Source organism: Zalophus californianus, chromosome 6, assembly GCF_009762305.2.
Source record: "Zalophus californianus isolate mZalCal1 chromosome 6, mZalCal1.pri.v2, whole genome shotgun sequence".
NCBI classification, from domain to species: domain Eukaryota; kingdom Metazoa; phylum Chordata; class Mammalia; order Carnivora; family Otariidae; genus Zalophus; species Zalophus californianus.
In genome coordinates, this window is record NC_045600.1 from 39,986,695 (window position 1) to 39,999,438 (window position 12,744).

At 42.6% G+C, this 12,744-nt stretch overlaps 1 protein-coding gene across 5 annotated transcripts in view; it reads left to right on the plus strand.

Annotated features, from left to right (window-relative positions):
* The first annotated feature begins 4,346 nt into the window (after positions 1 to 4,346).
* CCDC175 (coiled-coil domain containing 175) overlaps positions 4,347 to 12,744 on the plus strand; it is a 72,392-nt gene continuing 63,994 nt past the window's right edge. For 4 of the 5 annotated variants that reach the window (XM_035728156.1, XM_035728158.1, XM_035728157.1 and 1 more), the window contains exons 1-3: positions 4,347 to 4,521; positions 6,725 to 6,810; positions 9,929 to 10,040. In XM_035728156.1, coding sequence (XP_035584049.1) covers positions 4,365 to 4,521; positions 6,725 to 6,810; positions 9,929 to 10,040 — 355 coding nt within the window. In that variant the 5' untranslated portion in view covers positions 4,347 to 4,364. Of the gene's footprint in view, positions 4,522 to 5,755; positions 6,015 to 6,724; positions 6,811 to 9,928; positions 10,041 to 12,744 lie in introns of those variants that run through there. The other variant, XM_035728160.1, reaches the window with a different exon arrangement.

Sequence of the window (12,744 nt, forward strand, 5' to 3'; positions counted from 1 at the left end):
GACATGATGTCTAGGGTTACAATAGTCATCTGTGACCATGAAGCAACAAGCCAGAGGATGAAACACAACATGCTAAAGATGGCAGGGCATTAGACAAAAAGACCTTATTGGCCAACCACTGATGGGGAGGCAAGGTCATATGCCAGACATTAGGCCCTGTACTTGACACTGGTAGCATCAAGAGTGAGGAAGACAGAGACTCAGCTTGCTAGAATTCTCACTTCTCGAGGATTTGAGCAGGGTCCAGTACTGAATCTTCATGGGCCCTGGTATACTGAACACAAAGCCCTGCAACATGCAACCACTTTCCATATGGGAGATGTTTGACACATCTATCAAGAATGGTACCTTGGCCAGGTCTAACCCAGGGTCTAGAAACAGAACTAAGAGGTTGAGGTTTTCCCTGGAGGTACTAGATTTATGGAAAGAAGCAACAAAAAGAGCAAAATCATCCTCAAAGCCCATGTAGACCTCAGATACTGCAGAAATTGCAATGAGCCTAAATACAGGGATATATATATTCCTATACAAGTTAGGGGTCAAACTCCAGGCAGCAGTTGGGTTCTCCTGGCCCTGTCAGCAGCAGAAGGTAAACAGAAACAACTTGCTAACCACTCAGCCAAAAAATCAGTTTCAGCATGGGACTGGGGAATTCTAATATGTTATCCTGGCTACTAAGCAAAAGTTTGCCTTAAAAATATTAACTGGAACAGGGGTGCCTGGCTGGCTCAGTTGGAAGAGCATGTGACTCTTGATCTCCAGATCATGAGTTGGAGCCCCACACTGAGTGCAGAGATTACTAAATAAATAAGCCTAAAAAAATTAACTGGAACATGAATGTATCTATATTACTGAAGTTAAAAAGATGCACAAGAGAAGTGAGATGTGGCTTTTGACTCAGTGAACAGCATCTATAGCCAATGAAGGGTCAGAAAGCTTTTTTATATACTCAACTATATTGTTTGTATGTTTTCTTTATTTTTTAATTTAAAAAAGCTTTACTTTGTTTCTAATTACAAAAGTATACATCCTTATGGAGAAATACTTAAATACAGAAATAAAAAGTTCACATTACTCATTATATTAGTTTCCTATTGCTGCTATAACAAATTATCACACATTTAATGGCTTAAAACTACAGAGATTTATTATCTTACCTTCTGGAGGTCAGAAGTCTCAGTGGGCTAAAATTAAGGGGTCAGCAAGGCTAGGGTTCCTTTGGAAATCTTGGGGGAGAATCTCTTTCCTTGCCTTTTCCACTTTCTAGATGCCATCTGCATTCCTTGGCTCATGGCCCTTCCTCCATCTTTAAAGGCAGCAAGGTAGTATCTTTAAGTCTCTAAATCTGATACTGATTCTCCTGTCTCTCTCCTTCACTTCTAGGGACTCTTGTGATTACATTGGACCCATCTGGATAATCTAGAATACTTTCCCTATCTCAAGGTCTACTGATTTTTACCCCTAATTCCATCTGCAACCTTAATCATCCCTTACCATGTAATATAACATAGTCATAGGTTTCAGGGATTAGAACATTTTGGAGAGGCGTTATTTTATCTACCACACCCACTATTTTACTAACCAGGATTAACCACAGTGAATATTTTAGTGAACAATTCCTTCCAGACCACTCCCCATGCATATGCATATAGAGATCTACCTATATACTTATTTATGTATATAGGTATATAAAAATTGAATATTACACCTATCTTTTGCTACTTGCTTTTTCCACTTAACCTCATGGGAAATGTGTGTAGATTTCTACCCATTATTTTTAATAGCTACCACATTATCATTTTACCATTGAATAATATTTTTTGAGTAAATACCATGTGTTGAACACAGCATTAAGTGCTCACTTAATTTAGTCCTTACAACATTCCTATGAACTAAGAGCTATTATTACCACCACCATCCCTTCAGAGCAAGGACACTGGAGGGCATTCATAAAGAGATTAACTTGCTCAAGAGACAAGTTAATGGAGGTACTCATTTTAACTACCCTATAACCATGCTCTTCACCACATGGTGACGTGCTTCCTAGGATATGCCACACAGATGTCCCTTAGGTTATTTAAACCTAGTGTCCCACTATAAAGATTTTGGCTGTTTGTAATTTTTTACTATTAAAAGTAGAACTGAAATAAACAAGATCATACCCATGTCCTTAGACACACTTGTGGTGATTTAAGAACAATTCTTTGAAGTATTACTATATGCTAAGACTTTATATGTATTTCTAAAATGTCCTTCAGACAACGTACAGTAATTCACACTCCCAGTGTCAACACTTTGAATTATTATTATTTTTAATCTTAATAATATAATGAGGCAAATGGGTGTATTATTTTTTTCTTTGCTAATTTCTTTAAATGTTCTTTCAATATATTTCTTGAGAATTTTTTTCTTTTATGAAGTGCCTGTTCATGTTGTTTGCCCAGGTTTCTATTTGGAAATTAATAAAGTTCCTTTTAAAGGATGGTTTGGATTTTGTAAAGGTCATCCCACATAGAAGGAATGACAAGTCAAAGTAGAAGCTGAAAACACCTCAGAAAACATGTTCAGGAAAAAGAATGAAAATAGACATAAAAAGTCAAAATCTAAGGACACCTGGGTGGCTCAGTTGGTTAAGCATCTGCCTTTGGCTCAGGTCATGATCCCAGGGTCCTGAGATCGAGCCCCACATCGGGCTCCCTGCTCAGGGGGGAGTCTGCTTCTCCCTCTGCCTGCCGCTCCCCCCTGCTTGTGCTCTCTCTCTCTCTCTCTCCCGGCCAAATAAACAAAATCTTAAAAAAAAAAAGTCATAAAATCTAAAACAAATCCAGTAAGGCCCCCTTAGAGATTGGCCTCATTCATAGACAATGGAGAGCAATGTGGTCCAAATGAGGTGATGAGCAGGAAGAACATTCTGGTTACAGCATACATGTTGGCTTGTGGGGACCAGTCTAGGTAGCTCAAGAAGAGAGGAACTTCTCATGGGGAAAGTGCTACAAGGGCTATAGAAACGAAAACAGATGGAAGGAAGGTGCCACAGACGAGAAAGCTGCCACAACCCTGTGCTGTGCCCACATGCGCACACGGACTGCTGAGCGGTTGCAGAGAGCGGCGGGGGCAACAGGCTCCCACTGCTGCTGTCTCTGGAGCCACCAAAACTACGGGGACTTGCACTCCACTGTGGCCTCTCCTGGAGACAGGCCCAGAAATGGCTTCTTGGCCGGCTAATGTCCCACCAGTGTCTCCTACTGGTGGGACTTAGGAAACCATCTGGCAAGAGCATTTGAGAAGTGTATTTTCCAGGCTTCCTGCCTCTGCCAGGCAGAGGAGCGCACAGAAAAGCAGGGGGAGATCGGAATGCCAATAGACCCAACCTAGCAAAAGAGGGGACCCAGGAGAGTGTCCCCCGCCAGGATATGGCTCTCCCTGGAAGGAGGCCTGGATTCTAGAACTAGTTTTGTTACTGACGTGCTAGTCTCCTCCAAGGCAGTATAGCAGAGTGATTCGGGGCATAGGCTCAGTGTCCTCATTTGAAAGTGGGAAATCATAACCACCTCAGAAGATTTTGTAAACGTTAAATGGGTTACTGTAAAGGACTAAGAACGTGCCTGCAACGTAGTAAGCATTCAACAAATGATAGCTATTGTCACTGTCACTATCTGATTTTAGTTTGCCATCTGTAAAGTTCTAAGAAGAGAGTTAAGTCATCTTTGCTGATTTCGCGCCAGCCAGAGGAAAGGGGAACTAATGGTTGCCCTCAATCTGAGCCTGGCACGGGGCTGAAATTTGGAGATGCAGAGAAAAAATAAACAATATCCCTGCCTCCAAGAGCTCACCGTTTGATAAGAGGACAGAGGAAAACCACTGATTCAAGGTAGAACGCGCTCAGTGATAGACTAGATACAAGGAAAGTTGGGTTTGGCAGCAGAATGGAAAGATCTATACGGACTCCACTTTAAATCCAAAATTATGTTCTGTGACCGTGGGCAGATCACTTAGTCATCCCTGCCTGTTCCCCAGCCCGTAAAAGCGGAGCTAGTAGGACCTGCCTCACAAAGCCGCCGTGGAAATCAGAGCTCCTCCTGTAAGGAGCTGGCACAGAGATGGGTTCACAAGTGAGCATTAGTAGGATTCCAGTGCTCCAGACAAACGTCCAGGACCCGAACTTAGACATGCAAACGGAAGGAGGAAAGGACCGCTGGAGAGCGGCCCCGCCCTCCAGGATCGCGTAATTACAGCGGCCGAAGTTAACAGAACCTGGGAGGCACCCCCCCCCCGGGGGCGCACGGGGCCTCGGCGTCTCTGTCGCCCGTGGCAACCGGCCGTCCTGGCGTCAGGCCTGAGAGGCACCGCGCAGGAGCAGCAAAATGGCCCTGAGCTCCTGGTCCCCAGAGATGGGGTTTGGCGAGAAGGCGCTGCGGGAGGCAGCCGTCTCCGCCGGCCCCACCCTGGAGCTGTGCACCTTCCCCTCCTCCCTGGGCTCCTCGGTGGCGACCGCGACGCTGGAGCAGCTCTTCGTTGTGGGTGAGAAGCGTGCGGGCGCCGGGAGGGACGGCGCCTCGGAGGTGGCACCTAGCCGGCACCGGGCGGGGGGGCCCTCAGCCGGGACCTTACTGCGGGAACCCGGGGTGTCCCAGGCTACGGCAGAGCCCTCTCAGGCTCCTTGGCGGGAGAGAGAGAGAGGCAGCGCGGTGGGACCCAAGGCTCAGCTCTCCTGCTCTAGTGCCCCTGGAGTGACTTGGCCCAGCTCACACTAGCAACTGGTGACAAACTCCGGGCAAAGCCTGGGCTCTCGGGCCACTGCCATTTGCCTGCGACTGGGATGCCCACCTGCATTTAGATTATGCATTTAATTTCAGCTTCTCCCTTCTTTTCTTTGCAAGTTAACTTCCTCCAACATTTTGTCATGATAAAGTGGAGAATTTAACAGGCAAACAAGAAAGGGAGTGTTTAAGAAGCTCCTCTTGTATTAGACAAGGAAAATTAGACAAGGATGTTTAGGAGATGCAAACATAATAACTTTGGATGGGGTCAGGTTAAAATGCTTCTTCAGTTAGAAAGCTGAACCTGTAATTAAGACACCTAAGTTTAAGGTAAGATATGGTCCAGGAAAGGGCATTTCTTGTTTAGCTCATAAACCATTTAGGCCAAACATCGGAGCCTCTCCTTGCTTTACTATCAGCATCTCATGGCTTCAAGGTAATCATATTGATTTCTGTTATAATGTTACTGTTAGTTTGGGATCATTTCTTTTTTCTTCTTAGACGTACTAATTTAACTTCACAATTCCTGTGAGATAGGCTTGCATGAGTACCACCATGAAGAATGTTAACCACCAAAGAGACCTAAACGAGTCACTATCATTGGCCATGGTAGAGCTAGGGTCTTGAACTTTCTTCATACTTGATCAGCATGTGCATTTCATCCCAGTACTTCTGTGCAAATATTTTCTGCTAATAATTTATGGACTCTCAGGAAGTTTTTTGTAGGAAACTTCATTAAGCCTCTTGTGGGAGTTAGAAAATATGCAGCCCTCCAGCCCATTTGCAAGTGGGAACAGCTTGTGCTCATTCACTCCATTAGAAGAAGGGGAAGGTGATAACAGGCAAGTCCTGTCCCTTTCTAACACCTGCTTGCTTGCAAACTCAGTAACTGACTTTCACTTGGTTTGAGAGCTTAGTTCATTAAGAACATCTGAGTTCCCTGGAACTGAGGGCAGAAATTGTTCTTTACAGTTCTGAGGGGTGAGTATGGCCATGAAGGCCAAGGACTCTGGAGTCACACCTGTGTTTGCATCTAGACTCTCTCAGTGATGGGCTCTCTGACCTTGAACATATGACATAACCTCAAAAGTCAGATTTCTCAGCTGTGAAATGGGAGTCATCACAAGATTATAGTAATCAACTTAGATAATGCATGTAAAGCATTAATCCCATCAAACTTATCCCACACGTGAAGATGCGGGCCTGGAATTCACGTGGACAAAGTCCGGGTAACTCAGGGGCGCCAGAGCCAAGGTAAGTAGAGCTGTTCTCTCTCCTCCTTTTGTCTCCTCCTTTTGTCCGTTTTCCCCTTCTTTCCATTTGGTATGTATCCAGTCTTCATTACCATTGCTAACATTTCACAAGCCTCTCTTCTCATGTGCTTCCTACTTAACAGTGTGTGAGGGAAAGGAGAGACCCTTCATATGCCAATGAATGAAAAGGCCTTAGAAGCTCTGTCTACCTCACACCTACCAGTTTTACAGATCTTTACTCTCATCCCAGGATTTAAATATTGGCACAGAAGTAAAAATGACATAAGGGACTTTGAAACCGTTAAATAAATGAGTGGGTTTTTTGCAAAATATTATATTTACATGTACACAAATATAAATATATATACTATGAAAACATTCTCAAACCTACATTATAGGCATGTTATATTTATTCCTTTCATAAATATTTATTGAATTTTTTGTCCTATATAGATTCCTTCTTTCTCCCATGAGAGAGGCAAAGATGGAATATCAAGAGGAGTTTGTCCTCAAGAAGCATTAAATATGTACCTAAGTGAGAATACTATGAATTAGGAAATATGTTCAAAAGAGATTCATATTAAGTACTATACGAATTCAGAGATAGAAGATACAATTTTCAGCTGCGCAGGCATTTGAGCTAGATCTAAAGGGTTAAATGGGATTTGGACAAAAAAATAAGAGATCTTCATTTTCTTTCTTTTTTTTTAGAACAATCACTACAAAGTGACTATTTTAAATGCAACGAAGAAGCTAAGACCTTTCTTAAGGACGTTGCTATCGCTGTTAAGAAATTGGTATTGTATTATCTATAAGAAGTGTTTTATTTTTGGGTGCCTGGGTGGCTCAGATGGTTAAGCGTCTGCCTTCGGCTCAGGTCATGATCCCAGGGTCCTGGGATCGAGTCCCGCATCAGGCTCCCTGCTCCTTGGGAGCCTGCTTCTCCCTCTGCTTCTCTCTCTTCCTCTCTCCCTCTCTCTCTCCCTCTGTCTCTCATGAATAAATAAATAAAATATTAAAAAAACTGTTTTATTTTTCAATCTTCCACTTATTTCTTCATCAACTTTTAATTTAGTACCAACTCTGTTCAAGATACTTGAATAGATGAATAGGGAAAATATTTACCCTGAGGGAAGAAAATGTTTATCTCAATTCACTAAGCGTGTGCCCCGGTGTCCAGAACTGTGGGGTGCTGCCTGCTTTTCCACAGGGATCCTGCATTAAGGACCTGTGCTATGGACGAGGGAGGGCAAGCCCGCTTAGGAGAGCAGAACTGCTGCTAGCGGAGCTCCATGAAGGGGTGGGCCACATGGGCAAATGCTTGCCCCCAATATAGAAGCCATGCGTCGTGCCTATTCACTCAGTTCTCTGTAAGTAATTTCTTACATAACTGCTGAGAGATGATCTGGCGCCTCTTTTCACTGAAGTAGACCATGCTCGTCAGTGAAAACAAACCAACTCTTTGTTCTGCTCACTGGGACCCATCAAGGAAATATTTAAAGAATTTCCTATTGAAGTGTCACCCACATGTCTCTACGTGGCCCTGGATGATGTTTACAATGCTTCCCCCCAGTGGGGTCAGAAGGGTGAGGTCTCTTCATCTGATTTAAAAATATTTAAGAATCAGGCGCCTGGGTGGCTCAGATGGTTAAGCATCTGCCTTCGGCTCAGGTCATGATCCCAGGATCCTGGGATTGAGTCCTGCATCGGGCTCCCTGCTAGGCGGGGAGCCTGCTTCTCCCTCTGCCTCTGCCTCTGCCTCTCTCTCTCTCTCTCTGACTTTCATGAATAAGTAAATAAAACATTTAAAAAAATAAAAATAAAAATATTGAAGAATCTACATATCAAATATCTAAAAATGTAGAAATGTGGCTGTAAAGTCAATGAGTTTGAGTCTACAGACTGCTGAGAAAATTTCATCTCTTGATATTTTTCTGTGATTATATATAGATGCATATGTACTACAGCATTAGACTTTATAATCCCAGTTAAATGAATACATGTGTGTAAAGCTTGGGAGTTGGTGTGTGTGTGTGTGGTGCCCCACCGTGGTATCGTGGAAACCTTCCTCTGCTTTGTTCTTTGAGTTATATTTTCCTCCTGGGTTTGAAGGGGTCAAAATATTTAGTGTGGCTTATTAAAGTATCTACTGTATCTCCATGTAATATCTGAGCTGTGAAATCTCTTAGAGATAAATCCCTCCATCTTATAAAGCAACAAATTTTCACTATTCTGGAAGCACTGCATGTTTACCCTGGAAAAAAAACTTTTTAAATAGACACGTAAAAGGAGGAAAGTAAAAACCATGATCCCAGCACCCTAAAATAATCATAATTAACTCTTTGATGAATGTCTTTCCTGCTTCCAGGGAATAGACGATGCCTGTATTGAATTTTATATTTTTATAGAAAAGTGATCATGCTATATATACAATTATGTAATCTTTTTTTTAGATTTTTTTATTATGTTAATCACCATACATTACATCATTAGTTTTTGATGTAGTGTTCCATGATTCATTGTTTGAGTATAACACCCAGTGCTCCGTGCAGTACGTGCCCTCTTTAATACCCATCACCAGGCTAACCCATCCCCCCACGCCCCTCCCCTCTAGAACCCTCAGTTTGTTTCTCAGAGTCCATAGTCTCTCATGGTTCATCTCCCCCTCCGATTTCCCCCCTTCATTCTTCCCCTCCTGCTATCTTCTTCTTCTTCTTCTTCTTTTAAATATAATGTATTATTTGTTTCAGAGGTACAGGTCTGTGATTAAACAGTCTTATACGATTCACAGCACTCACCATAGCACATACCCTCCCCAATGTCTATCACCCAGCCACCCCATCCCTCCCACCCCCCACCACTCCAGCAACCCTCAGTTTGTTTCCTGAGATTAAGAATTCCTCATATCAGTGAGGTCATATGATACATGTCTTTCTCTGATTGACTTATTTCACTCAGCATAATACCCTCCAGTTCCATCCACATCTTTGCAAATGGCAAGCTCTCATTCCTTTTGATGGCTGCATAATATTCCATTATATATATACACACATACACCACATCTTTATCCGTTCATCTGTCAATGGACGTTTTGACTCCACAGTTTGGCTATTGTGGACATTGCTGCTATAAATATCGGGGTGCACATACCCCTTCAGATCCCTACATTTATATCTTTGGGGTAAATACCCAGTAGTGTAATTGCTGGATTGTATGGTAGCTCTATTTTCAACTTTTTGAGGAACCTCCATACTGTTTTCCAGAGTGGCTGCATGTAATTTTTTTTTTTTTACTCATAAAATACAATGTCAATTTCTCAGGTCATAAAAGAACTATAGCCATTACGACCATTTATTTAAGAGATGATTTATCTATTTTTTTCACTAACAGATTTTTGGATGCTTTTCTTTTTTTAAAATAAGCCCCACCAAAAAAACAAAACACAAAAATCCCCACCAGACTATTTGTTTGGATTTGTGGGTATGTATAAAAAAAAGTATTTTTCCCTTTATACCTAAGCATATTTTTATAGGCATTTTCCAGCTTTTAATTAAGCAGACTTTTTCTCAGCATTACCCTTTTTGTTGGAGTCTCTCCTTTTAAATTGATTGGAACTGCATACAAAAAACATAAGAAAAGATGATTCCTGAGAAGAAAATCAGCAGAGATTAAGAGATAAATTAACAACGACTTATCTTAAAAACTGATTATAGAAGAGTGATTTTTCACACCTTCTAGTTCAAATAAGAAGAGTGATTTTTCACACTTTCTATTCCAAATAAAAATAAGAGCAGAGGGTGTTGAATGGAAATCAAAGTTTGATCTCTGAAAATATTTATAATAGGGCATTGCTTAGGAAATCAATTTTATTAGTTTAATGCCTTAACTTTTTATATATGTAATTCAAATTTTCAGGAAGAAATGAGAAAAGCCACAATTGATCTCCTAGAAATTGAAAGCATGGAACTCAGCAGACTATATTTTCTACTGGAAACTCTTCCCAGTAGCATTGGCAGAGAATTAGAAGGTACTTTTAAGGTTATCAACCATAGAAACTTAGTTTATCTTATAAGAAAATAAAGCCTACTACTTGTAACAAGACAAGTTTAATAGTTGGGTCATGTCAAAATATAGCTAGAAAGAGTACAAGGCACAAACCCAGATCCATGATAATGTTCTCTTACATTTTAAGTGGAAATGATATATATAAAACTTGAATTTATATAGTTTAGTTTCTAAATAGACTAATGATATGTAGATCAGCCCATTCCAAATTGGTATTTATCCAATTAAATTAGGAATTTTGACTCACCTAAACCACCATTCTACTTTTTCTCCCTGTAGGTTTGGGGATTATAGGTACCTCATATAAGTGGAATCATACAATATTTGTCCTTTTGTGACTGGCTAATGTCACTTAGCAGGTCTTCAAGATTCATCCATGTTGTAGCTTGTGTCAGAATTTTCCTTCATTTTAAGGCCAAACAATATTCCATTGTATGTGTATACCGTGTTTTGTGTATCTGTTCATCCACTGATGGACCCTTGGGTTGTTTCCACCCTTTACCTATTATGAACAAAGTTGTTATGAACATGGTGGTGCAAATATCTGTCTGAGTCCCTGCTTCCCATCGTTTTGGGCTTATATGCAGAAGGGAATTGCTGGATTCTATGGTAATATGGTACTTTTACTTTAAGTTTTGAGAAACTGCCATACTGTTTTCCATAGTGGCTGAAGTATTTTACATTCCCACCCACGATGTACAAGGATCCCAATTTCTTCACATTCTTGTCAACATTTGTTCTCTTCTGTTCTTTTTGGCTTTTTAGATGTAGCCATTCCAATGCGTGTGAATTGGTATCATGGTTTTGATTTGCATTTCCCTAATGACTAGTGATGTTGGGCATTTTTTCATGTGCTTATTGGTAATCGGCTTATCTTCTTTGGAGGAATATCTATTCAGGTCCTTTGTTCATCTTTTAACTAGGTTGTTTGGTTGTTATTGAGTAGTGGGAATTCTTCCTCATAGAGTCTGGATGTTAACCCTTTATCAGATACATGATTTGCAAATATTTTGACCCGTTCCATGGTTTGCCTTTTCACTCTGTTGATACTGACTTTTGATGCACAAAAGTTTTAGATTTTTAGGGCGCCTGGGTGGCTCAGTTGGTTAAGCGACTGCCTTCGGCTCAGGTCATGATCCTGGAGTCCCGGGATCGAGTCCCACATCGGGCTTCCTGCTCAGCAGGGAGTCTGCTTCTCCCTCTGACCCTCTTCCCTCTCGTGCTTTCTATCTCTCATTCTCTCTCTCTCTCAAATAAATAAATAAAATCTTTAAAAAAAAAAAAGTTTTAGATTTTTAAAAAGGTTTTATTTATTCATTTGAGAGAGAGAGAGAGAGGGCGAGTGAGAGAGCAAGCACAGGAGAAACAGACTCCCCGCTGAGCAGAGAGTCCAAAGTGGGGCTCGATCCCAGGACCCCAAGATCATGACCTGAGCCGAAGGCAGACGCTTAACCAACTGAGCCACCCATCCGCCCCCAAAAGTTTTAAATTTTGATGTAGTCCAGTTTATCTATATTTTCTTTTGTTACCTATGCTTTTGGTGTCCTATCCAAGAAATCATTGCTAAGTCCAGTGTCTTGAAGATTTCCTCTTATGTTTTCTTCTAAGAGTTTTAAAATTTTAGGTCTGACATTTAGGTTTTTGACTCCTTTTTGGTTAAATTTGGTATTTGGTGTAAGGTAAGCATTCAGTTTCATTTCCTCAGCTGCCAGGAGTGTTGGCTGAGGCTCACAGCTCAGGTCCTCTACAGGAATTGCCCTAGACAAGAGCTGACACTGCCCCCTGCCCCATCCTGGTCCATCGTCTCCTCAGGTGTGGCCCATGTTCAGGGAGCAGTCACTGTGAGAATACAAAGGCCCGCCTCCCCTGCTTAAGAACAGCTCTCAAGTGTCCTCACAGCTCCAAAGCTCATTGCCCTTTAACCTCCCCTCCCCCACCCAGTGGTCTAAATTAAAAACAAACAAGCAAAAGCAACAGCAACAAAACACTTTTTAAGTGGATGTTCCAGTTATCCATTTATTGCCTTGCAGCTCCAAATCTACCTTCCTTGCCTGTTCCATGTTGAGAGAGCTGGGCCCTGTCATTTCCCCCTTTACCAGCTGGCACAAGGTTAAGTTTTGTCAAGAGAGGGCACTGGAAGGATACTGGAGGGAAGAGAGAAGAGGGTACTCTCTCTGGCCCCAGGGTGCTCAGCTTGGCCAGCTCTTGCGGTGCACACAGCTGTTCCACGTCAGCCCTCCCGCCCCGCGAAGCCCCCCCGCAGAGCCCGCCCCCCACAAAGCCCCCCCGCAGAGCCCCCCCTCCGCGAAGCCCCCCCCACAGAGCCCCCCCACGGAGCCCTCTGCAGAAGCCCCCCTCCTCCACCCGCAGAGCCCAGCAGCTCCCTCCAGTACCCCTGGGGCGGCTGCATGGTGGATTGCTACCAGTGAGGCACCAGCTTGGGAACAGATTTCCTGGCAACTCCCTGTGGACGGCCCGTCAATTCCCCCAGAAGCCAGATTTCCATGAGTTCTACCAGCCCAGCATCTCATGAATTTCTTTGCCATCCAGTGAGCCACAGCTCTTTCCAGTGAGGCCTGGATGTCAGGTGTGGAGGTCCTGCTTCCTCAGACAAAGTCTGTCTAAGCCGTAGGGGTACTGGCTGCCCCTTACACTTGCTGCTCCCC